Raw genomic sequence first — 23,339 nt, forward strand, 5'->3', positions numbered from 1 at the left:
ATGTTGTAGTGGGGACATGTACACACTCTTGGAATTTGCCCAGGTGGTCTGTGATGTATGTAATCAGTGGCCTGAAACTGTTTATAGTTACTTTAAAAACAAAAGTAAGAAAGAAGATTACTTAATAGAATAAATGAGCATCTGCCCACAGAAGCAAATGGAACAGAATTACATATCAAAGCATAAACATAGATTGCTCTGTATAGAGAGTACTTTGTTTATTGAAGTTCCTAGGCTTGGTTCATGCCTTTTTGTATCTATTACATTTCATCTGGCAAGCTTTAACATGTATTTTGGTAAATACACAGCTTGCGTGTGTTCTTATTACAATTCTATTAGTGATCACTTGATATAATGGCTGCCACACAGGAAGCACTCAGTAACTCAGTAGATGCGTAGTAAATGGACGTGTTGCCCCACACTTCAGGCTTGCTGTCAGCCTGTTTATTTGCCAATGTGCATTCCTTCCTTAATCTCAAGAAGTCTGTCTTCAGCCTGTCTTACTTTTTGAAAGTTATAAAGGTGACTTCACCATCCATCCCACTGATTTTCTCACTACTAATCCTTCCCACCTCTCTGTAGCGTGGGAGACTTTGGAACTAATTTATTTGTTCATACATTTATTACTTCAATAAATTATCAAAGGCATTTTGTCATTTTCAGTGCTAGTCTGTAGTCCTTTGTTTTTCTACTTTCTGTTCCTTTTTGTGTCTGATACTGTCTCTCTCAGGCATGTGCTGTCTCACTCTCTCATGGATGCATTTATTCAGACATTCATTGAGCACTTACTGTGTGCCAGGATACATTGATTAATTGCCATTTGAGCTCCCCGTTTCTATTCTAATTCCCCTGTACTCTTTACCTAGTAGGAACTGTCTTGTTGGCTAGGCTTCTTTTTGCTGTGTCTCCAAGGTGCTCTTGCTACATGTAGTTTTCATCCTCACTATTGTCTGAAATTTTCCTTACTTTTTCATTATTATGTTAAAGACTGCTATTCTCTGAGAATTTATTTTTTTCCTCTTCTAGCCCATACTAGTCTCTCATTTTTAAAATTTTGTTCTTATGTCATTAATGAATTAATAATTTTCTCCTTTCAATATTTCATGAAACAATATTCATTTTGTGCCCATCTAGATTATAACATCCTTGGTAGAGACTCTTTTATGCTTTACTCCAGAAATATCTGTACCCCACACCCCCCCAAATGTTGGCACACATTTTGGTTGGTAGAGAATACTTTCTAGCTAGTTTGTTTTTGAATGATGAAGTACGATGAGATGTGCATTGGACAACAGGACTGAAAGACTCTGCTACTCACTGTCTTTTGTAAATATAGATTTACAGAGGATCTGATTCAACACACTGCATTTGCACTTGTATACTGTGGCAAAGAGATTCTGGTTTTCATAATATTTGTATCCAATACATATTTGTTTAAAAAATGAGTCTGTAGTACTATGAACTTAAACTTTTGATGTTTTGTTGTTTAAAGCTTAGAAATATTGGTAGAAGGTAAGATGAGAAGCTTCTATTTATTCAAATATGTTTCAGTACAGATGGCTGGTAGCTAAGGAGCATTTGTTTCTCTGAATACTTATGTATAAATATGTATTGTGTACCAATTTTGCATGACATTAATACAGAGCCATTTTTGGAAAGACTTCGATTGAGATGTGTTCAGAATGTACTTAGGAACATTTAAGGGAACAGATCAGGCTGACAGGAAACTGGAAATGTAGAATTTTTTAAAGCTGGTTGAGAGTGTCTCAAGTGCTAATTCGGGAAGGCATTATCAGCTTATTTCAGGAAATACACATTTAAAGGCTTCACAGAGGGCTATTCGGAGGTGATGCTGTATCACTAGAGAGAAAAAGGCTTAGATAGGCACGTGTAGTGTTTGGGCATCTGGAGAAGAAAATCTTGATGGAATTGTCATTGCCCCTAGGTCTGTTTGCCTTTTCCAACAATAAAATGATGTAATCCTTGTCCAAAGCAAAATTTTCAGACAGGTGACAAATGTACCATACAACTAAATAAATATTTATTTCTTTAGAGTTTATGGTTGATTAGAGGATTTTTTTTCATGTTTTAAACTAAATTGTACTAAATGATCATTTCTTCTTTTCACTTAAGATGCACATGTTAGGTTAGAATAATATGTAATAACTTCTTTAGATACTTTGCTTTCAGTTAGTATAAACAGGCAATACACCTGTATATTATTTTGCCACTAATAGGTTTTCTTAACAATGAGAATACTTGAGTATCCTGCTGGTTACCAAACAAAGATAGACATTAACAAAAAACATAAAAGTGAACCTAACATTTAATCAGTTCTTTCACGTTATGTTGTGTCATGGGGCAAATTATCTAATGAAGTTTTAAAATCTAACGTTTGTTAATGTTCTCAACTTGAGAATTGTGATATTTTATAATGGAGCTATCTGAGTTGTGCTAGACAAGACCTCACAATGTGATCTGAGTTTGAGGATAGATGGATGTGATTCCCTACTTGCTCTCTGTATTTCATGAAGGGTTTACATGAAGGTTGTAGTTCTCTCTATAGTTTAGCTGACTGCAGGAATTAAATACTATTTATTTTTCTGAAAATAGAATAAAATGGATTATAGTCATATTGTTAAATTCTTATTTTCCTCTTCTTCCATTCTAGATTAAAGAGTCTATTGTTGGGGAAATCAGACGGGAAATTGTAAGTGGACTTCTGGCAGCAGTATCTTCAAGTAAAGCATCTAATTATAAGCAAGATAGTCATTAAATGGAATTTATAGGTAAATTTTTCTGAATTTCTTTGTTTAGATAAATGTAAATTAGTACTTAGTTTTTAATACTTTTTTTTTTTAGTATACAGGTCTGTTTCTCTAGCTAAATTTTGATTTATAGAAAGTATGTAATATGTTATCCTGCAGTGTGAAAACCTCTTACAACCTCATTTGAAGTGTAAGCAAGTCAAACCTCATAATCTCAAACCTCCAAGGAATTATTGATATTTTGTCATTTTATTGAAATTTCATTATAGTAAATAAATTCTGGAATTGGGGAAATTGGGACCTTCAAACCTGAGTTTTATCTTGATAGCACTGGTTTTAATGTTATTTCAAATGTACAATTTATGGATCAAGATTTCAAGCCTTAATCATAAATTTTTAGTATCTTTGTCTTTTAAAGAAACCTATCCCATAGGTCCCATATCTAATCATGTCATAATTTATAAAGGAGGATCATATATATATATATATATATATATACACACACACATATATATTTATATATATATATTTTTACAGAATATTCTCATCCTTCCTTTTAAAGACCTTTCAGTAGTAATTGAAAAACGTGTAATGTTCACTTCTCTTTCTTTTTTAAGATTGGCATGGGTCCTATTAGCTGTGTGATATTGGAGTTATCAATGATATACACTGGTGGAGGTGTCATTTGTGCTTCAGAAGATACTTGCTGCTGAGCTGGGCTACTGTATACAGTGTACAATGTTTATTTCTTCTGTGCATATCTTTTTAAAAAACATAGAAACTTAGGCACTTTGCTGACTTTATTTCTTTTCTAAACTATCAAAACTGTAGCCATTTGAAAAGCCTAATATTTATTTGTATGTCAATATTTTCCAATTGATTCCCTAGGAAGAATTACTTGTAAAACTTGAAAACTTCCAGACTTAACCAACTTATAAATAACATATTTCTTCAGACTAGCTTCTTAAAACACTGACCTCTATGAGGTATTTACTGTGCAATAACTGATTCATTTTTTGAGAGCTTGAAACAACCAATGATTTTTCCCTCCACTGCTGTTAATTAGTGTCACTTCCAAGAAGAAAAATTGTTCTCTTGTAAAAATTGCTCTTAATTCTTGAGGAGGTTACTAATAGCAGTAGGATAGAATTTATATGTTACCTAAAACTACTTAATGTTCTTACACTGTAAAGCATTGTTACTTTACCCAAGACAATTGCAATTTTATTATAGCTTATGTAGTTTTTTTATTTTATTTTGGAAACATGCCTTAGGTTAAACACTATGTACTTATTGCATTTTCCAGACTTCTTTATTATAAGGAGATGTTTCTTCTTTTAGACTAAATAGTGGAGTATTGCCAAAATAATGGGGCCTGTGACTTGAATGGATAGAAATGAATAAGCTGGTTTTGTTTTTTCAAAATGGAAGTAATTTAGATTTGTTTTTCTCATAATAGATGGTTTTAATTCATTTTTAACCAGTGAGAACTGTTTATGGGGAAAAAAGGAAGGTAGTTTCCTATTTGGTTTCATATATGTTAAATAAATGTGTAAAGTAACAACCAAATGTTATTAGAACTATTCTTTAGCATTTATAATTTTCAACTCCTATCATATTTCTTTGTGTGAAGTTTTAATCAAAAGTGGTTGAGATGTTAACAGTATACTTTGAAAGAATATCTAAAAGGTTTTTAAATGTCTGAATTATCACACAAAGGCTGATTTCTAAAAAAAAAAAAAAAATTAATAAAGTATTTATTTTGCCTAACATGTTTTTAGTGATTTCTTTTCTTGAACCACAACATGAAGAATTTGGATTAGCTATGAAGAGTAACAAATAAGGTCCAAAAGAATTGGAGCATATAACCTAATAGGCTAAAATTCTCTTTTCCTCAAGAGGCCTCTATGATGCTTTCAAAAATGGTTAAGAGTAGACCACCCTGGAGAAGGAGTGCACACTGATGCCTCTTGGTCTCATCCAGTTCTGTGGTCCTAATGATTACCATCTGAGGCAAAATAAAACTTTTCTTTAAAATGCACTGTTAAACTACAAAGAACAGACATTAAAACATTACCTTAGTCTTTGGCCAAATTATTCAGCAATTTGACTACTTGATTCTCATAATTGCAATGACACATATAAGCCAAACACCCAACGTTAATAGTTATACAGATATCAGTGATTTTTCACTAATCAGCTTTGTAGCCACTTATAGTTCATTTCTGACAATACAAGATACCCAGAATTTGACAATCAAAATGAAAGGTAATACAACTGGAATAACAGCCTGAGTCAATGGGCAAATCCCTTACACAGTTTATAAGTCAAATAAAATGAACTTCGTCTCCTCTTTCCATTCTAAATCTTTGTGTACTTGAACATTTGAAAGCTACTATATTCACGCCACCATGCTAGCTGCTGAAATGAATGAGAGCGGGTCTAGATGGAAGGACAGGACATTTTTTTTTTCTTAACGGTAAGTATCAAATGAAAAAATATGAAGATCATAAAAAGAATCTGCAAAAGTGTAGCCTGGGGTGGTTGGAGAAGTAAGTCTTCACCAAGAAGATTTGGTTTGAGTAAAGTCTTGAAGAATGGGAAGTGGAAAGGATAGGGTTTAAGTTATCAAGAATATTAGCAAAGGTTATAAATTTAGTTTGAATTACTATATGATTGGCAAAGGCATGTTTTTAAGAGCCCAAGCTGTGTATAGCTTGTACCTATTGTGCTTAAGAGCCTGAATGAAGAAGGCATAGAAGGAAAACGAAACTTGAAATGGTGATATGGAAGTTGGGAGCCACTGTGAATGATGTACCATTGACAAAAATGGGCAGCTTCTCAGACTTGAAGTAAGTACTGTTCCTCTAAGAACATTAGGTTTAATTTCTGTAACATTTAAACTAATTGTCTTAGGGCTTCCCTGGTGGTGCAGTGGTTGAGAGTCCGCCTGCCAATGCAGGGGACACAGGTTCGTGCCCTGGTCCGGGAAGATCCCACATGCCGCAGAGCAGCTGGCCCCGTGAGCCATGACCGCTGAGCCTGTGCGTCCGGAGGCTGTGCTCCACAATGGGAGAGGCCACAACAGTGAGAGGCCCACGTACCACAAAAAAAAAAAAAAAAAAATTGTCTTACACCAATTAAGACAATTAAGCTCAGCTGGATGTCTCACCTCTTTTTTTTTTAAATTATTTTTAAAGACATTACTTTTAGAACAGTTTTAGGTTTACAACATTTAACTTGTTGTAGAGGAAAATAAGAATGCAGTAAAGTGCGTGTAAAATAATGTAAAAAAAAAAAGTATGTTTCAGGGATTCCTGAAGAAATGGTGTACTGTCCATTCTCCTGACCTGTCCAAATGGGAGTGTAGTGCTAGCTGGGAGAATAAAGCAGAACTGAAGCACAGTTTCTTGTTTTTGTTTTTCTTACCTTTTCCTGGAAAGGAAGAATTGATAGCACTTAGGAAGTCGGAAGACAAAGCATTCTATCTTATAATTAAATTAAGGATCTAAGTTGTAGTAGGTTATGTATGGCTATTAGAATCATTTATGAATATTGAAAGCATTTAGTTAACGCTCTAGCTGCATTCTAAATGTACAAAGTTAAGTAAGATGTCTTACCTAATTAATAGCTCTCTCCTATACATTTTTTTATTTCCATTTATTACTGTTAGGTGAGGCCCTTCACCTTTTTTTGTTTTCATTTTCACAACTGATGCTCTGTTTCTCCTAATGAATAAGTAATGGCTTGTGTACAGAATGTTGGTGTGCCCAGCAACAAATCAGAAATGTACTCAAAGAAACATGTCAAACAAATGCCAGGGGCCATTTCCTCCAGTAGGATATCACAACGGAGGCTAAATCTTTTGTGTACAACGATTAATTAGTTTACATGTTCACTCTGTTCACTCAAAAGGTTGCTGGATACCCACACTTTTTAAGGTTCTGAGTTTGGGAAAATGGAAATATAAAGAATGAGTTAAGAGCATGTTTTAAGGAAAGTTAATAAAGTACATTGTTTAGACCTTTGAAAGGATCAATACATTTAGGAATTATATTGTCTCTTTTTGTCCATTTTTTAAAAAATCTAAAGCATTCTTTAATGGATAGAAAAGCATATTAAATGTAGGTAACATGAAGTTGGAATGAATAGGAAAGCAATTTGAAGAGCAGACTTCAGAATGACTTAGAAGTGGAACTGAGCAAAGAATGTTGCTTTATTTTAGAAATAAAAATATTTGAAGTGATGACAAAATATCTTAAATAAACTGATTAACCTCTAGGCTTAGAAGAAAAAAACTGAAGGAAACTTGAGAAGTTACCTTATATATACTACTTAAGAGGAGATCACACAACTATAGATAAAACATGCATTTTGTAAATATTTCTATGTTCTTGTGGTTTTATAGAACCTACATTCTATACTTTTGATGCCCCTATTGATCTAGATGTACAAAAATGTCCCTTGAATCAGCCTTGATGTCATAAATACACTTTTATGGAATTAATAAAAGTAGTATTGAATGACAAGTATACTCAATTTGAACATTCAAATGATATGCAACAATATAATATTTTAAAACAGAGATTCACGTTTTATACTAAATTATTTTTGGTTCTTGATTCTAATATGCATAAATCTCTTAATTTTCCTAAGAGAGCAACTTGACAGTGTAACACACTTTACAAAATATACTTCATAATTTTATGCTTTTAAAAATATTGGGACTTTCCTGGTGGTGCAGTGGTTAAGAATCCACCTGCCAATGCAGGGGACATGGGTTCAATCCCTGGTACAAGAAGATCCCACATGCCACAGAGCAACTAAGCCCATGCGCCACAACTACTGAGCCTGTGCTCTATAGAGCCCGCAAGACACAACTACTGAGCCCACATGTCACAACTACTGAAGCCTGCACACCTAGATCTCGTGCTCCACAACAAGAGAAGCCACCACAATGAGAAGCCCGCGCACCACAACAAAGAGTAGCCCCCACTCGCCGCAACTAGAGAAAGCCCGCGCCCAGCAACCAAGACCCAACGCAGCCAAAAATAAATAAATAATTTATTAAAAATATTATTAAATGTCATATGTTTGGCTTCATGAAATACAGAAATGTAAATGCTACTTTTTGTTCATAAATACATGCACGTTTTAATAGAATACCTATTTTTTCCAGTGTAATTACGCTTATAGCTAGTAATAGTAGTGTTTTTGTTAAATAAAAGTGGTTAAGTATCACTCTATTTCTACAGGTACTTTCTCAGAAAGCAACGTACTAGATCACTAGAAAGGGTAACAAAATATTTAAAGAGGGCTAGTATATATGAGATTCATGCAGTCATTGACTTGACAAGGTTGTACATGTTTCTAGTGGTTAAGGCTCAAGCTGGGTTCAGATGTCTGCTATGTAGAACTGGGATGGTAATAATAGTACCTCTTTCATAGAGTTGTTAGTATGATATAAATGCACTTGGCACAGCTCAATAAGATTTGTGGTGGTGGTGGTGGTAATGATGATGGGTAGAAACAGGGTAACATGTAGATGACGTATGGCAAATTAGGCATTATGTGGAAGAGAGAACCTGAACTTCTAGATCCAGATCTGAACCATTTGTCTTCATTGTGGTCTTTCAAGCAGTAGAACTAGGGACTGGCAAAGGACCCTGACTCTCCTGTTACATGAAAGGTGGACATTACTGAGTTTCAATTTTCAACAAAGAAATGTTGTTCTTTGGAACAAAAAAATTTTCTAATGGAATACCACTTAGAGTAATGCTTCTCAAACTTTAATATGCATAGAAATCAAATCACCTGAGATTTTGTGGAAATGAAGATTCTGATTGAGTAGGTCTGGGTCCTACTTTCTGGGGTCCAAATTTCTGCATTTCTAGAAGCACTCAGGTGAAATTGATGCTTCTAGTCCATGAACTGTACTTTTAGTAGCAAGGATTTAGATTAGTAGGTCTTACTACCTGTCTGCCAGTTACTTCAAAGGGAGAAATTTGGTAAGCAGGAAAAGAAATTTTTATCTTCAAGGAGATGTCATCTTAGAGGCCCCCTTCAGGAAACTTTTCATTACAGCCCAGAGTTAAAAATTAAGAACAAATGTATAGGAAAACCAGAGAAAGATACTACCAAAAAAGAAAATTACAGGCTAGTATCTTTGATGAATATAGATGCAGAAATTCTCAACAAAATATTGGCAAACCAAATCCAACAACACATAAAAAAGATCATACACCATGACCAAGTTGGATTCATCCCAGGATCACAAGGATGGTTCAACATACACAAATTAATGTGATGCACCACATCAACAAAAGAAAAGACAACCACCACATGATCATCTCAATAGATAAGAAAAGGCATTTGATAAAATTCAATATCCATTCATGATAACTTACCAAAGTGGGTATAGAGGGAACATATCTCAACATAATAAAAACTATTTATGACAAACACACAGCCAATATAATACTCAACGGTGAAAATCTAAAAGCCTTCCTGCTAAAATCTGGAACACGACAAGGCTGCCCACTCTCACCACGTCTATTCAACATAGTATTGGAAGTCCTAGCCATAGCAATCAGGCAAGAAAAAGAAATAAAAGGTATCCAAATTGGAAGGGAACAGGTAAAATTGTCATTATATGCAGAAGACATGATACTCTATATAGAAAACTCTAAAGACTCCACACACAAACTACTAGAACTGATAAACGGATTCGGCAAAGTAGCAGGAATCAGATTAACATACAGAAATCTGTTGCATTCCTTTACACTAACAACAAAATATCAGAAAGGGAATGAACAAAAATAATCCCTTTTTAAGTTGCACCCAAAAAAATAAAATACTTAGGAATAAACCTGACCAAGGAGGTGAAAGACTTAATGCTGAGAACTATAAAACATTAAAAAGGAAACTGAAGATGATTCAAAGAAATGGAAAGATATCCCATGTTCTTGGATTGGAAGAATTAATGTTGTTAAAATGGCCATACTACCCAAAGCAATCTACAGATTTAATGCAATCCCAATCAAATTACCCATGACATTTTTCACAGAAGTAGAACAAATAATCCTAAAATTCATATGGAACCATAAAAGACCCAGAATTGCCAAAGCAATCCTGAGGAAAATGAACAAATAGGAGGCATAACCCTCCCAGACTCTAGACAATACCACAAAGCTACAGTAATCACATCAGCATGGTATTGGCACAAAAACAGACATATGGATCAATGGAACAGAACAGAGAGCCCAGAAATAAACCCACACACCTACGGTCAATTAACCTTTGACAAAGGAGGCAAGAATATACAATGGGAAAAAGACAGTCTCTTCAGCAAGTGGTGTTCGGAAAGTTGGACAGCCACATGTATATCAGTGAAGTTAGAACACACTCTCGTACCATACACAGAAATAAACTCAAAATGGCTTAAAGACTTAAATATAAGACATGACATCATAAAACTCCTAGAAGAGATCACAGGCAAAACATTCTCTGACATAAATCATACAAATGTTTTCTCATTTCAGTCTCCCAAAGCAATAGAAATAAAAACAAAAATAAACAAATGGGGCCTAATCAAAAGCTTTTGTACAGCAAAGGAAACCATAAACAAAAAGACAACTTAGAGAATGGGAGAAAATATTTGCAAATGATGAGACTGACAAGGGCTTAATTTCCAAAATATAAAAACATCTCATACAACTCAACCTCCCAAAATAAACAACTCAATTGAAAAATGGGCAGGGGCTTCCCTGGTGGCACAGTGGTTAAGAATCCACCAGCCAACGCAGGGGACACGGGTTTGAGCCCTGGTTTGGGGAGATCCTACATGCCACGGAGCAACTAAGCATGCGCGCCACAACTACTGAAGCCTGAGCACCTAGAGCCCGTGCTCTGCAACGACAGAAGCCACCACAATGAGAAGCCTGCACACCGCGACAAAGAGTAGCCCCCACTCACTGCAACTAGAGAAAGCCTGCGTGCAGCAAGAAAGACCCAATGCAGCCAAAAATAAATTAAAAAAAAAAAAGAAAAATGGGCAGAAGACCTAAATAGACATTTCTCCAAAGAAGACATAAAGATGGCCAACAGGCACAAGAAAAGATGCTCAACATCGCTAATTACTACAGAAATGCAAATCAAAATTACAATGAGGTACCACCTCACACCAGTCAGAATGGCCATCATTAAAAAAATCTACAAATAACAAATTCTAGAGAGAGTGTGGAGAAAAGGGAACCCTCCTACACTGTTGATGGGAATGCAAATTTTTACAGCCACTAAGGAACACAGTATGGAGGTTCCTCAGAAAACTAAAACTAGAATTACCATATGATCCAGCAATCCCACTTCTGGGCATATATCCAGACAAAACTATAATTCAAAAAGATGCATGCACCCCTATGTTCGTAGCAGCACTATTCACAATAACCAAGACATGGAAACAACCTAAATGTCCATCGACAGATGAATGGATAAAGAAGATATGGTGCATCTATACAATGTAATACTACTCAGCCATAAAAAGAATGAAATAATGCCATTTGCAGAAACATGGATGCAACTAGAGATTATCATACTGAGTGAAGTAAGTCAGAAAGAGATAGACAAATACCACATGATATCACTTATATGTGGAATCTAAAATATGACACAAATGAACCTATCTATGAAACAGAGACAGAATCACAGACATAGAGAACAGACTGGTGGTTGTCAAGGGCTGAGGGAGGGATGGAGTGGGAGGTTGCGGTTAGCAGATGTAAGCGTTTATATATAGAACGGATAAACAACAGGGTCCTACTCTATAGCACAGGAAAGTATATTCAATATCCTATGATAAAAAAAAATTTCCAAAAAAATATCCTATGATAAACCATAATGGAAAAGAATATAAAAAAGAATATGTATATGAAACTGAATCACTTTGCTGTACAGAAGTAATTAACACAACATTGTAAATCAACTATACTTCAATACAATATATTTTTAAAAATTGAGAACAAATGTAAGCAGAGCACATAGGAAGGGAACCCACCAAAGGACTCATAGAAATGTACAATGTTCAAGAGTCTTATGTGGCAGCAATCGCAGCATGAGCTAGGAGCTATTTTACTGTTAATGATAGCAGCTAATAAGTCTATGTACTGTGTTGAGTGTACAATGAGAAAACGCAAAGATAGTCTGAGTCCTTCTAGAGTCAACCAGTCAAGAAACAGAATGAGACTCAAAAAGGAAAGAACTAGCTCTGGAGATGCTTCAGAAAGAGGAGATGAGCTCTAGTGTGGAGTTTGTTCCAGTAATTGGTGTTTGGAGGAGTTTACCATTGCTTTTGGGAAGGGATTAGTGATTTAAAACAATTACACCTATGTTGAACACATTGTAATATGTTGTGTTCTTGAATAAATTGTTTAGTAAACCCATCCACAGATGATTCATGGTTTTATTTTGGTATATGTCATATAACTCCTTTTATTATTTTTCCAGTCCCAAGATTAAAAACCCCTGAGGTCTTGCAAAGTAGGTATTACGTGATGAGTTGATTCTGTAACATCTATCACACTCCTGTGCCTGGGCAGAGGTTGCTCTTGATTGAATCACAGGCTCATCAGATAAATCTCAGCTGTGAATGTTCTGTGTTTGGTTAGAAAGTATTCATACCATTTTTAACCTATTGAGATATGTAAAATAAACTTATTCATATAAGCATTTGAAGAAAAAATGTAATGTGCTTACCCGGGCCTCATCAGACTGTGAGGACAAATAGGATTGCATTAATGGTGATAGACATTTTAAAAAGTCTTTTTTCCATCACCTGCTGAGGCATATCCTCTTCCAAATCTCATTCATTTATACTGAGAGTCTGAAGAGTTATTCATATATCTTCACAATAGTCCTTATCAATCAATTCCAGCTAATTTCCTCTTCTCTTGCTTCCCTGCTCTTCCACTGGGGTCCTCAATAGGCCAAAGTTGTGATGCTATCATGGTGTTTGGAAGTGGAGAGCTTCTCGTGCCGTTATTACCACTTACTACATTGGCAGAAAAGCAGCACTTCTTAAAATCCAGCCTTCTCCCCCTTGTGAACACAACTTTGTTCCTTTATGCTTTTACTACCATCTCCTTGGGGCTTGGCCACGGGTGAAAAGCACTTGAGATAAACACTTTGCTGTCCTTCCCATCCCCTGTTCTCCAGTGCTGGCAAGCACTCTTGCTCTCTGCCAAAACACCGTCCTGCAAATCAACTAATTCAAATCAACAGCGGCTGAATATTTAGCAGGAGCACAATGTAGGTACAAATTCGTTCCCTCTTACTCTTAGGAACAGACAAGCATTTTAATGACAAATGTTAAGCATTCATATTTTTATTATTTTTTCACTCTGAAATATCATCACAATTAGATTCATCTAATACACAGCTAATGAACAACTGTTGAGTACAAAGCACTAATTACAAAGTTAATTTTTTGTGCTCTTATTTTACTATTGGCTAAAATGTTAATTTTGCTGGCATTTGGATCAAGTTTCTCAAGATTCACAAAAGAGAATTTTTATTTTGGTACAATTTATTATTGTTGTTGTCATTATCTTTCAACTGCAGTACAAGAAGCCAAAAGCAGAATACAAATTACACCACCAATTCTGTCAGGTATAATCCTAAACCATTTTTTAGAGAAGATATTAATTTCCTAGAAGAGTCTTTGCTTGGTCCATTCTGCCTGTAATGCTCATGATGGAAAGGGAAGTGAGTGAAACAGCCCACCTCTTGTGAGATGTTCTACTTCTTTAGACTCCAGATCCACATTTGACAGAACTTATTTGTAAAAAGGCACAGTAGCAGTGAAGGAAACTTCATCCATGATCAGAAATTAGGTGAGTATAGAACACAGCTGTACTTATCACTCCTGATTTGGGGGACAGTTTCCCAAAAACAGGCTTACCTTCCAAAGATTTTAGATTGTGTCTATTCTAGATAAATTATCATTTTTTAGAAATCCAAGTGACAGAATGCTTGGCTTTATAAGTAATACCTGGAACTCAACGTGGACCATCAGTGAAACTGATAACCGTTCATTTACAACATGTCTTGGTTTATGGATTCGCTGAATTATAGCAAAGTTGGCAGCAAACCAAATTCTTCAAAGTACTCTATACTTTCCAATTAATAACAAGAATAAAGGAAGCACAGGAGGCAGCTGGGGCAATCAGTAATAGCCTGAACTTAAATTGTTTGGTGAGGAAATACTTCTATGACTGAAAAACCGTAACCACAGGTACCGTAGAGTAATATGTGTTTCTTTTATAGTGTGTTCTCAACTTCAGCATTTCCTTTCTGCTCTTTTCTTTTCTTACCTCTTGCCCTTCAAGACCTAGAAATTACTTCCTCGCCAAGGGATTTCTTTTTTTTCTTTTTTTAAAAATTTATTTATTTATTTTTGGCTGCATTGGGTCTTAGTTGCAGCACGTGGGATCTTCGTCGAGGCATGTGGGATCTTTCGTTGCAGTGCGCGGGCTTCTCTCTAGTTGTGGCATGTGGGTTTTCTCTCTCTAGTTGTGGTGCGCAGGCTCCAGGGCATGTGGGCTCTAGCTGAGGTGTGCGAGCTCAGAAGTTGTGGCACACAGGCTTAGTTGCCCCGCGGCATGTGGGATCTTAGCTCCCCAACCATGGATCGAACCCATGTCTCCTGCATTGTAAGGTGGATTCTTTACCACTGGACCACCAGGGAAGTCCCACCGAGGGATTTCTTGAACCTCACTTTTCTGCTCTGAGAACATTGTTTTCTTTTTCAAATCTGTGCATTAGCATATCTGGTTATGGATTTAAATATCATAACTGGATTAAAATATAACATTTTGTCAACAAATGTTCCTTTCAATGTCGTTCTAGCCTGAACACTGAGTTTGAGACTTCAGGTTATGTAAAACAAATTAGTTCTTCATGTGATCTGGCCTACATGTTTGAGTCTGTACTGAGTTTGCTAAAAAACAAAGACATCTATGTTCACTTTTCTTTTTACAAGAAAATATTGTTGAAAATATATATAACTGAAGGGAGTAGATGAATGTAAGCATCAAGAGGCCCAATCCAGAGGCCGAGAGACCTCAGTTCCAGGCTTAGCTCTGCCACTTTCTTACTCGATCTCCTGGAAATAACAATAACCCCTTCCTCTTTGGTTTATTGGGAGAGATTAATAAGGTGTAATAACGTAAGGACATTTAGGATACTGTCTAGCATATGATAAGAGCTCAGTAAATACTAGCTATTAGCAAGAAGTAGTAATAACAACAGTAGAAGAGAAAGCAAAAATACACAGCACTGTATTAAATATCAAGATGATACACTGTATTGATTATCTGAGTCAAATATGAGTAAAAATACAGTTGACATCATCCCAATTTTATGTTAAATGAACCACAATCAAAATTGTGTGATTTGTCCTGCTTAAGCTTTATTTAATTCAGGAAAAGCTCAACATTAGGTACATTTGTCAGAAGTTTATCTTTTCTGTTATTTATAATACACTTAATTGGCACCACAGTAAATGATTTGGATAATTGCCAATGCTGAGGTGCTTTACTCTGTATCATCTATTCAAAGGCTTTGGGGTTTCAGAAAACTGGAATCCTTAGTTGTGGCTATTTGCAACCATTTATTGTTTTTTCTAAGAACGCGCTTGACAACAACATTCTTAGCATAATCCTCCTGTTTCTTTTCTTTTTCTCATTTAAAAAAATGAATTAATGAACCACTGAGTTGAACTTTTAAAAATCCTCTAAGCACAGAGATTCTCAGTTGGGCAAAGGCAATTATGAGAATACATGTTTGTGTGTGTGTGTGTGTGTGTGTGTGCATATGTGTGTGTATTTATGCACATATGCACGGGTATGTTTTTATTCAGTTTTATAATTTTGTATTTGAAGAAATATTCCTTTGAAATACAAGCCTTTAAAACACAGCCTTTCAGAATCTCAACTGGTGAGGTGTGGGTTTTAAAAAGTTGAGAAAAACTAACAAATTAAGCCAATTTATTATCAACATAGAAATACTGCAAATAATATAGTACAAATACTCTGTACTATATCCAGAGTGTTTACTTAATTGATATGTAACTGTCAAATGATCTTCAAGCTGATATAATTCTGAAAGACATACAATCTAAAGTTGAATAAATATTCAACTGGTAGAAATTGCAAATAATTTCAACAACAAATGTTTAAGTCACTACAATGGAGCAGTCAGCATCTTCTCTCTAGAGGGAAGAATTTACAGCTCTGGGTGATAAAGTTTGCTAAGGGAGTAATACTTACCTAACCATGACTTCTATATCTTAGAGACTGATAATCAGGAAGTGTGGACATCAGTCTTTCATGACCTTGACATCTCATTACAGGCGAGAAAAAAAAGAGGCCCTTTTGAGAAGTGATGTTCACTGCCAACTTCCTGGTTTCTTCTTCAAACAAGGAACATTTAGACCTCCCCAAAGTCCTCTGGCACAATGCTAGAGAAACATCCCATATCGGCAGGTGCTTCTGCCCAGTCCACCAATTTTTATGGTTGCTGGTACAAAACTTCACAGTTATTCTCAAACATATGGGACTTCTAATTAATGATGACACTAATTTGCAAAAATAACTCTAAAAAGAACTTCCCAATATCTAAAATAAGCCTCTGGTTTAGTGGTTATGCAGTTATTAAAATATATATTTGACTTCTTCTTGAGGAGCATGTGTGAACAATTTTATATATTTGAGCCCACCTTTGCAGATTCCAAGCATATAAAAATACATTTCTAGGCTGTGCCATGTATCATTTCTTTCCCTTCAAGGAAACATTACAGGCAAAGATTATGTCATTTGAAGCATTAGCCATTTCAGATTACTTTTTACATTTTTCCCTCATTGAAATAGCAAGTAAAAGCTCCACCAAGTTCTGATTTTGCTTAGCAAATACTGTCTTTTTTTGCTAGGTACCTTGCTTCTTTACAAGTCCTGAGAGTCTAACTCCTTCATATCTAATCATTTCCACTGCTAATATCTTACTTCAGACCCTCCTACTTCTTGCCTGAGTTATGGCACTATATACCACGTAGGCCATTCTGCTTATAGTAATTCATCTACAGTCCATATTCCTCCATATTGTTTGAGTTATTACTCTGAATGCAAATATGATCCTATTGCCTTTGTCCATTTGCTCAAAGCCTTCCAATGACTCTCCATTGTTTTGGAGTTAAAGTCCAAATGCATCCCTTTTTACATCTCCAAGCCTCATTCCTTGCAAGCCCTCAGCATGCGGCCGTGCTTCAGCTACACTCAACCATGCTGCTCCATCCTTCCCTGTAATTGCATGTTCTATTCTCTCTGCTTGGAAGTCCTTTCCTTTTTCTCCAGTGCCACCCACTTTAAGCATATCTTCCTCCAAGAAGCCCTCTGGGATCCACCAAGTTGAGATCACTACTTTGCCTTTGACTCTACTTTACATAGTACATACTTTTATGTGTGTGTGTATCAGCTTTATTAAAATATAATTCACATACCATACAGTTTACCTATTTAATGTGTACAATTCCATGGTTTTTAGTAGATTCAGAGTTGTGCAATCATCATCACAATTAACTTTAGAACATTTTCATTACCTCCCCAAATATCCAGTACCACTTAGCAGTCACTCTCCATTTCTCCCCAACCCACTCCCATCCTCTACAACTACTAATCTACTTTCTGTCTCTATAGATTTGCCTATTCTGGACATTTCAGATAAACAGAATAATACAATATGTAAACTTGTGTGACTGGCTTCTTTCATTTAGTGTAATGTTTTCAAAGTTCATCCATGTGTATCATGTATCAATTCATCATTTCTTTTTATTGTTGAATAATATTCCATTGTATGGATATACCACATTTTGTTTATCCATCATTATTTGATGGACATCTGGACTGTTTTCACTTTTTGTCTATTATTAATAATGCTGTTAAGAACTTTCATGTGCAAGTTTTTGTACGGACATATATTTTTATTTCTTTTGGGTAGTATCTAGAAGTGGATTTTATGTTTAACCTTTTGAAGAACTGCCAGACTGTTTTCCATAGTGGCTGGTTAGACAGAGTTAACAAAGGTTGAATAGAGTTACCTTGTGAACCATTTTACATTTCTATGAGCAGTGTATGAGGGTTACAATTTCTCCACATCCTTGACAAAATTCTCTGTTGCTTTTTTTTTTTTAATTCTAGCCTCCTAATGGGTGAGTGGTCATATCTCATTGTGGTTTTGATGGACATTTCCCTGAATGATATTGAATCTCTTTTCATGTGCTTATTAGCCATTTGTATATCTTCTTTGGAGAAATGTCTATTTGGATCCTTTGTCCAATTAAAAAAATTGAGTTATTTCTCCTTTATTCTAGATATGAGTCCCTTATCATATGTATGATTTGAAAACCTTTCCTCCTATTCTGTGTGCTGTCTTCTCACTTTCTTGATGGTGTCCTTGAAGCATAAAAGTTTTTAATTTGAATGAAGTCCAATCAATCTATTTTTTCTTTCATTGCTTGTGTTTTTGGTGTCACATCCAAGAAACCATTGTCTAACTCGAGGTCACGAAGATTTACTCTTACATTGTCTTCCAAGAGTTTTATAGTTTAAGCTCTCACATTTAGATCTTTATGGATCTTGAGTTTTAATTTTTATATATAATGTGATGTAGAGGTCCAACTTCATTAATTTTCATGTGGATACAGTACATACCTTTAATATTTTTACACTTATCTTACTATGGTATAATTAACTAGTGTATGCCTTTCAAACTACACAAAGAGAGGAACATATCTTATTTACCGTAGTATACCTAGCACAGTACTTGGCATCTAATGTTCAAAATATACTTGTTAAATGGAACTTAACTGGATTGTAAATATAGACCATTTTTTTCTTGATACTAAAAAACAATAAGTTATTTTGATTGAAACATGCAGTATTACTTGATTTTTAGGATAGTTATATTTTATGAGGATATGTCCATTTTAGATGGGCATAAAAAGATTCCGAAACTGGGTTAGATCTATAATCCATCTAGACAGATTTTATTTACTTGTAAAGGAACAAGAGCTATATTATAAAGTGTTTAATTCTTCTTCATAGTTTTGGCATCAGTGATAAGAAATAGGCCCCCCAAATATTAACTTTTTATGCAAATTTTTAAAACTTAAGGTAGCAGATTATATTTTCTAAAGATGGGTCCAGCAATATCTCCTGTCCCACCCCCATACTCTTCTAAAACCTTGCCACTTCCCCATCAAGAGCTGTAGTCTATATCCTTTCCCCTTGCAATTGGTTGAAACTTTATGACTGCTTCAAAAAATAGAGTCTAATAGAAACGATGATCGCTACTTTTAAGGCTAGAACATAAAAATGTTATGCATGTCATTCTGGTTCTTTGGGGATGCTTGGTTTTGGAACCCAGCCACTATTCTGTAAGGAAGGCCAAAACACCTTGGAAGAAGAGGTCTATGTGGAGAAAAACAGAAGCTTCTGGCTTTTGGCTTTGGCTGAACTCCCAGCCAATGGATAGCACCAAATTGCCAAATATGTGAATGAGCTGTCATGAATGTGGATTCTCCAGTTGCCAGGAAAGTCACCCCAGATGATGCCATGAAGAGCTGAGACAAGTTGTCCCTGCTAAATCCTGCCCAAATTACAGATTTATGAACAAAACAAATGATGGTTGTTGCTTTACGCCACTAAGTTTGGGGGATAGCTTGTATATCAATAGGTAACTACTATTAATTTTGGTACCTAAAAAAGGGATGTTGTCATAATGAAATCTACTACATGTGGCATTGGCTTTGGAACTGGACTGCGGGGAGAAGTTGAAATGGTATTGAGGAGACTGTTAATGAAACCAAAGGGGTCTTAAGTAGAAGGGTTGTGGAAGACCTACAAGGCCTTGAGGAAGCTGTCAGCAAAGCCTTAAAGAAAGAGAGGAAAATATTATTGGAAGCTGAAAGAAAAGGAACCTTTGTTAGGTGACGGCAGAGAGCTTGCCAACACAGTCATCTAGAATAATGTGGCAAGGAGAAAATGTACCTAATAAACTCAATGATGTAGCTAAGGAGATTTCTAGGAATAATATTCAAAATGCCACCTGATTTTTTTTCTCATCGTCTAAGACGAAATGTGAGGAGAGAGAAACGAGCTAAAGAATAGACCATTAAATATAAAAGAGCTCAAACTTGCCGTGTTTGAAATAGAACCATTTTTCATACCCACATTCTGTAAAACAATTACTAAATTCTAAAAAATGGCTCTGGAAAGATCAAATCCAAGATGAGTCTGTAAGATCTTTGTTAATACCTCAGAAGGATTTAAGACAGTTGTTCATAAAACATTTCAAGAGAGGAAAGGTCCTTTAGGAATCTTAATACCTACCTGGCCACAACATTTCAGTTAAACAATAGGACTTCTAAGCTTCTTTTATTTTTTTAAATAAATTAATTTTATTTATTTATTTTTGGCTGTGTTGGGTCTTCATTGCTGTGTGCGGGCTCTCTCTAGTTGCGGCGAGCAGGGGCTACTCTTCGTTGCGGTGCACGGGCTTCTCATTGCGGTGGCTTCTCTTGTTGCAGAGCACGGGCTCTAGGCGCGCAGGCTTCAGTAGTTGTGGTGCACGGGCTTAGCTGCTCCGCAGCATGTGGGATCTTCCTGGATCAGGGCTTGAACCCGTGTCCCCCGCATTGGCAGGTGGATTCTTAACCACTGCACCACCAGAGAAGCCCTAAGAGTCTTAAAAGAATTCTCCCACAGCAGTCTCAAAAGAATCCCAACTATACAAGTGTTTGTCTTCAAGAGTTTTGTGGATTTGTCTTTTGTTTAATGGAGTTGGTTATCAATTGATACACAAGAAACCCACAAGAATTTTTAACAAATTACATCTGTTCAGACTGAAAGCAGGAGATATAATATAAAATGAAGAGGACCCTGGACCCCCAGATTTTTAGAGGCAGGCCTTTTCAATCCACACATTTGTGCTAGATCAGATTATTTGCCTTGCTTGGCTGATGTATTTTACTTCATGTGTCTTAAATTTTCAGGTTTCTGTTTTTGAAGGGCATTTTCTTATTTCTAATATTACTGGAATTTTTAAAACAAGATGTTGTCCTCAATCCATTAATTTAGTAAGTTTTAGAGGCTTCAAATAAACTATGACACTGACTTTCAGATTGAGAAACACTAGAGTTATTTTTGCTTTTTTCTGTCAAAATGTAGTCTCCTCCCACCCACTACCCACCATCTACTTTCCTTCAATAGTTTATGATTTCCTTTTGTCTATTGTATGGATTTGCTCTTTCTTAAAGTCTATTGGCCAGAAATACACTAATATTTCAGGGCAGATATATGCAGTCTTTGTCAAAGATCAGAACAAGGTTATATCTTTTGTTTACTACAAAACTTTTCTTGATGATCATGGAGATGATATTTGTCTTACTAGATTTGGTGTGATTGAAAAACTACTTAAATATCTTTAGCTATAAATCCCAGAGCAAGGAGATTACATTGTTAACTGCCTCTATTAGGAACAGTTCATGGATTACGGAAAAAAAAGTAGGAAGCAAATATCACACCAAAATATTGTCAGTAGAAACGTTAAATATTGGCAGGATCCTGTTTGAAAAGCAACAGAGGATTATTCCATGTGTTTCCTTTTATTCATTCAATTATGTTAAGTTTAAGGGGGTGAATTGAAGTTAGGTATATGTAAAATACTTCCCTTTGCATTAGGCATTTGGGGACTGGAAGTCAGTGTTACAGCAAGTACATATTTGGGATTGTCTCAGACCCTGTGTGAAGTATGTCTCTCCCTGAGCAGCATGTACTGGCAGTGTCAACAGTAACTAAGTAAGTACCAGCTGAGCTGCACTCCTTGTAAAACAATCCAGTTATGGTGAGCATGAAGACCTTAGCCCTGGTGATAATTTCCAGAATGAAATGTTCACAGGATGAAATGGAAAAACATCAGCAGCTCATCCTTTTCTCTGTCATCCTTGTTTATGGAAAGCTAAAAATGTGAAGCAGCTTCCCTTGTTCGTGTTTCCCAAGCTTCAAAGAGACATATATGGAATTTGGCCTAATGAGTTAGCATTTCTAGGCAAGTTCTATACAAATGGTTTTCTACTGTTTGAACAACTAGTCACTTGTTCTGGATTCAAAGTCATTTACTTAGAAAGAAACACACCAATTTAATCAAGTCGTTAACTCAAGACAATGTTGAGTGATGGTAGAATCTCACTTTTTAGTTGTTTATCATTTGATTGGTCTAGTTTTGTATAGTTTAACAGAGTCAATGTCTCTCAGGTCTTTATGCCTAATTTGCTCTGGCAGGATAGTTCTTTATATTAATTTATGCTTATTTCCTTAGTATTCTTCTCACTGCAATTAGAAGATACTAGTCAAGATTTATAATCCCTTGTTTCAGGATTATGATGCAGGGCTGATTATCCAACACTAAAAAAGAAGCAGCTGCTCTCCCAGACCCCACCCTTGAGACGGCTCCACTTTGGCCCTCATCTTTGGACTGTTGTATGAGCAAACCCACCACCACCACAAGACAGCAACTACAACCTTTCCATGGCAGGATACCTGGAGATATGGGTATGGTGCAGACCAGGCACCCACAGTTCAACTCTGATGACATATATAGAACATGGGCTAAGAAGAAGGACTTCCATAGAATGAAGACCACATACCCTTTCTTTAGGATTATTTTCAGGAAGAGGAGGGACAACCTCTGTGAACTTCAAAGTTCATGTAAAAGTAAACAATCTGATAGAACTTCTTATCACTGGGTCAAAAGGAAATTAAGGACTCTGCAAAGGATGATGACTAAAAGAATTTGGAGGGTCTTAAATTTGTAGTTTTCCCAATGTTTTTTTTTATTTTTCATGTCCATCTGTTTTCCTAAAATGAACGTTAGTGACACATAAAAGATCTGTGTACTTATCTTGAGGGTCAGCTAGTAAGATTGTGCCTAGTGCTTAGACATTCTTGGGAGAGTAGCCTAAGGAACAGTGTGGGAAAAGGCTGATCTCTTGAAAATAGAAATTCCCATGCAGGTTGACTAATCCTATGACACAACTGAGGTGAGTTTTTAATTCATTCATTGTGAATTAAACGTATAGAAATGTAGATTTTTAGTTTAAAACTGAGCTTGTTCACCATTTGCATCTGATGCTCATCAAAATGAAATTTTCAAAAAAAAATTAAAAACACAACTCTGACAAATATAAAATCAGCAAGTGTCAAAGATTTAGTTAATTATTTAAGGGAACCAGAGGGATAATAAAGCTAATTTTAAAACGCTGATCTACAGATTTAATGTGATCCCTATCAAATAACCCATGATATTTTTCACAGAAGTAGAACAAATAATCCTAAAATTCATATGGAACCATAAAAGACCCAGAATTGCCAAAGCAATCCTGAGGAAAAAGAACAAAGCAGGAGGCATAACGCTCTCAGACTCCAGACAATTCTACAAAGCCACAGTAATCACATCAGCATGATA

The 23,339-nt window shown here is 35.7% G+C and overlaps 1 protein-coding gene and 1 long non-coding RNA gene across 5 annotated transcripts in view; one reads left to right on the forward strand and one right to left on the reverse strand.

The window, feature by feature from the left end:
* ITPRID2 (ITPR interacting domain containing 2) overlaps nucleotides 1-4,656 on the forward strand; it is a 39,163-nt gene extending 34,507 nt beyond the window's left edge. For 3 of the 4 annotated variants that reach the window (XM_082841465.1, XM_082841463.1, XM_082841464.1), the window contains 2 exons: nucleotides 2,672-2,789; nucleotides 3,386-3,497. In XM_082841465.1, coding sequence (XP_082697591.1) covers nucleotides 2,672-2,776 — 105 coding nt within the window. In that variant the 3' untranslated portion in view covers nucleotides 2,777-2,789; nucleotides 3,386-3,497. Of the gene's footprint in view, nucleotides 1-2,671; nucleotides 2,790-3,385 lie in introns of all 4 variants that reach the window. The other variant, XM_082841466.1, reaches the window with a different exon arrangement.
* Nucleotides 1-23,339, reverse strand: part of LOC309963243 — a 244,831-nt gene that overhangs the window by 58,328 nt on the left and 163,164 nt on the right. The window lies entirely within an intron of this gene.

This window comes from Leucopleurus acutus, assembly GCF_964270905.1.
Source record: "Leucopleurus acutus genome assembly, chromosome: 6".
NCBI classification, from domain to species: Eukaryota; Metazoa; Chordata; class Mammalia; order Artiodactyla; family Delphinidae; genus Leucopleurus; species Leucopleurus acutus.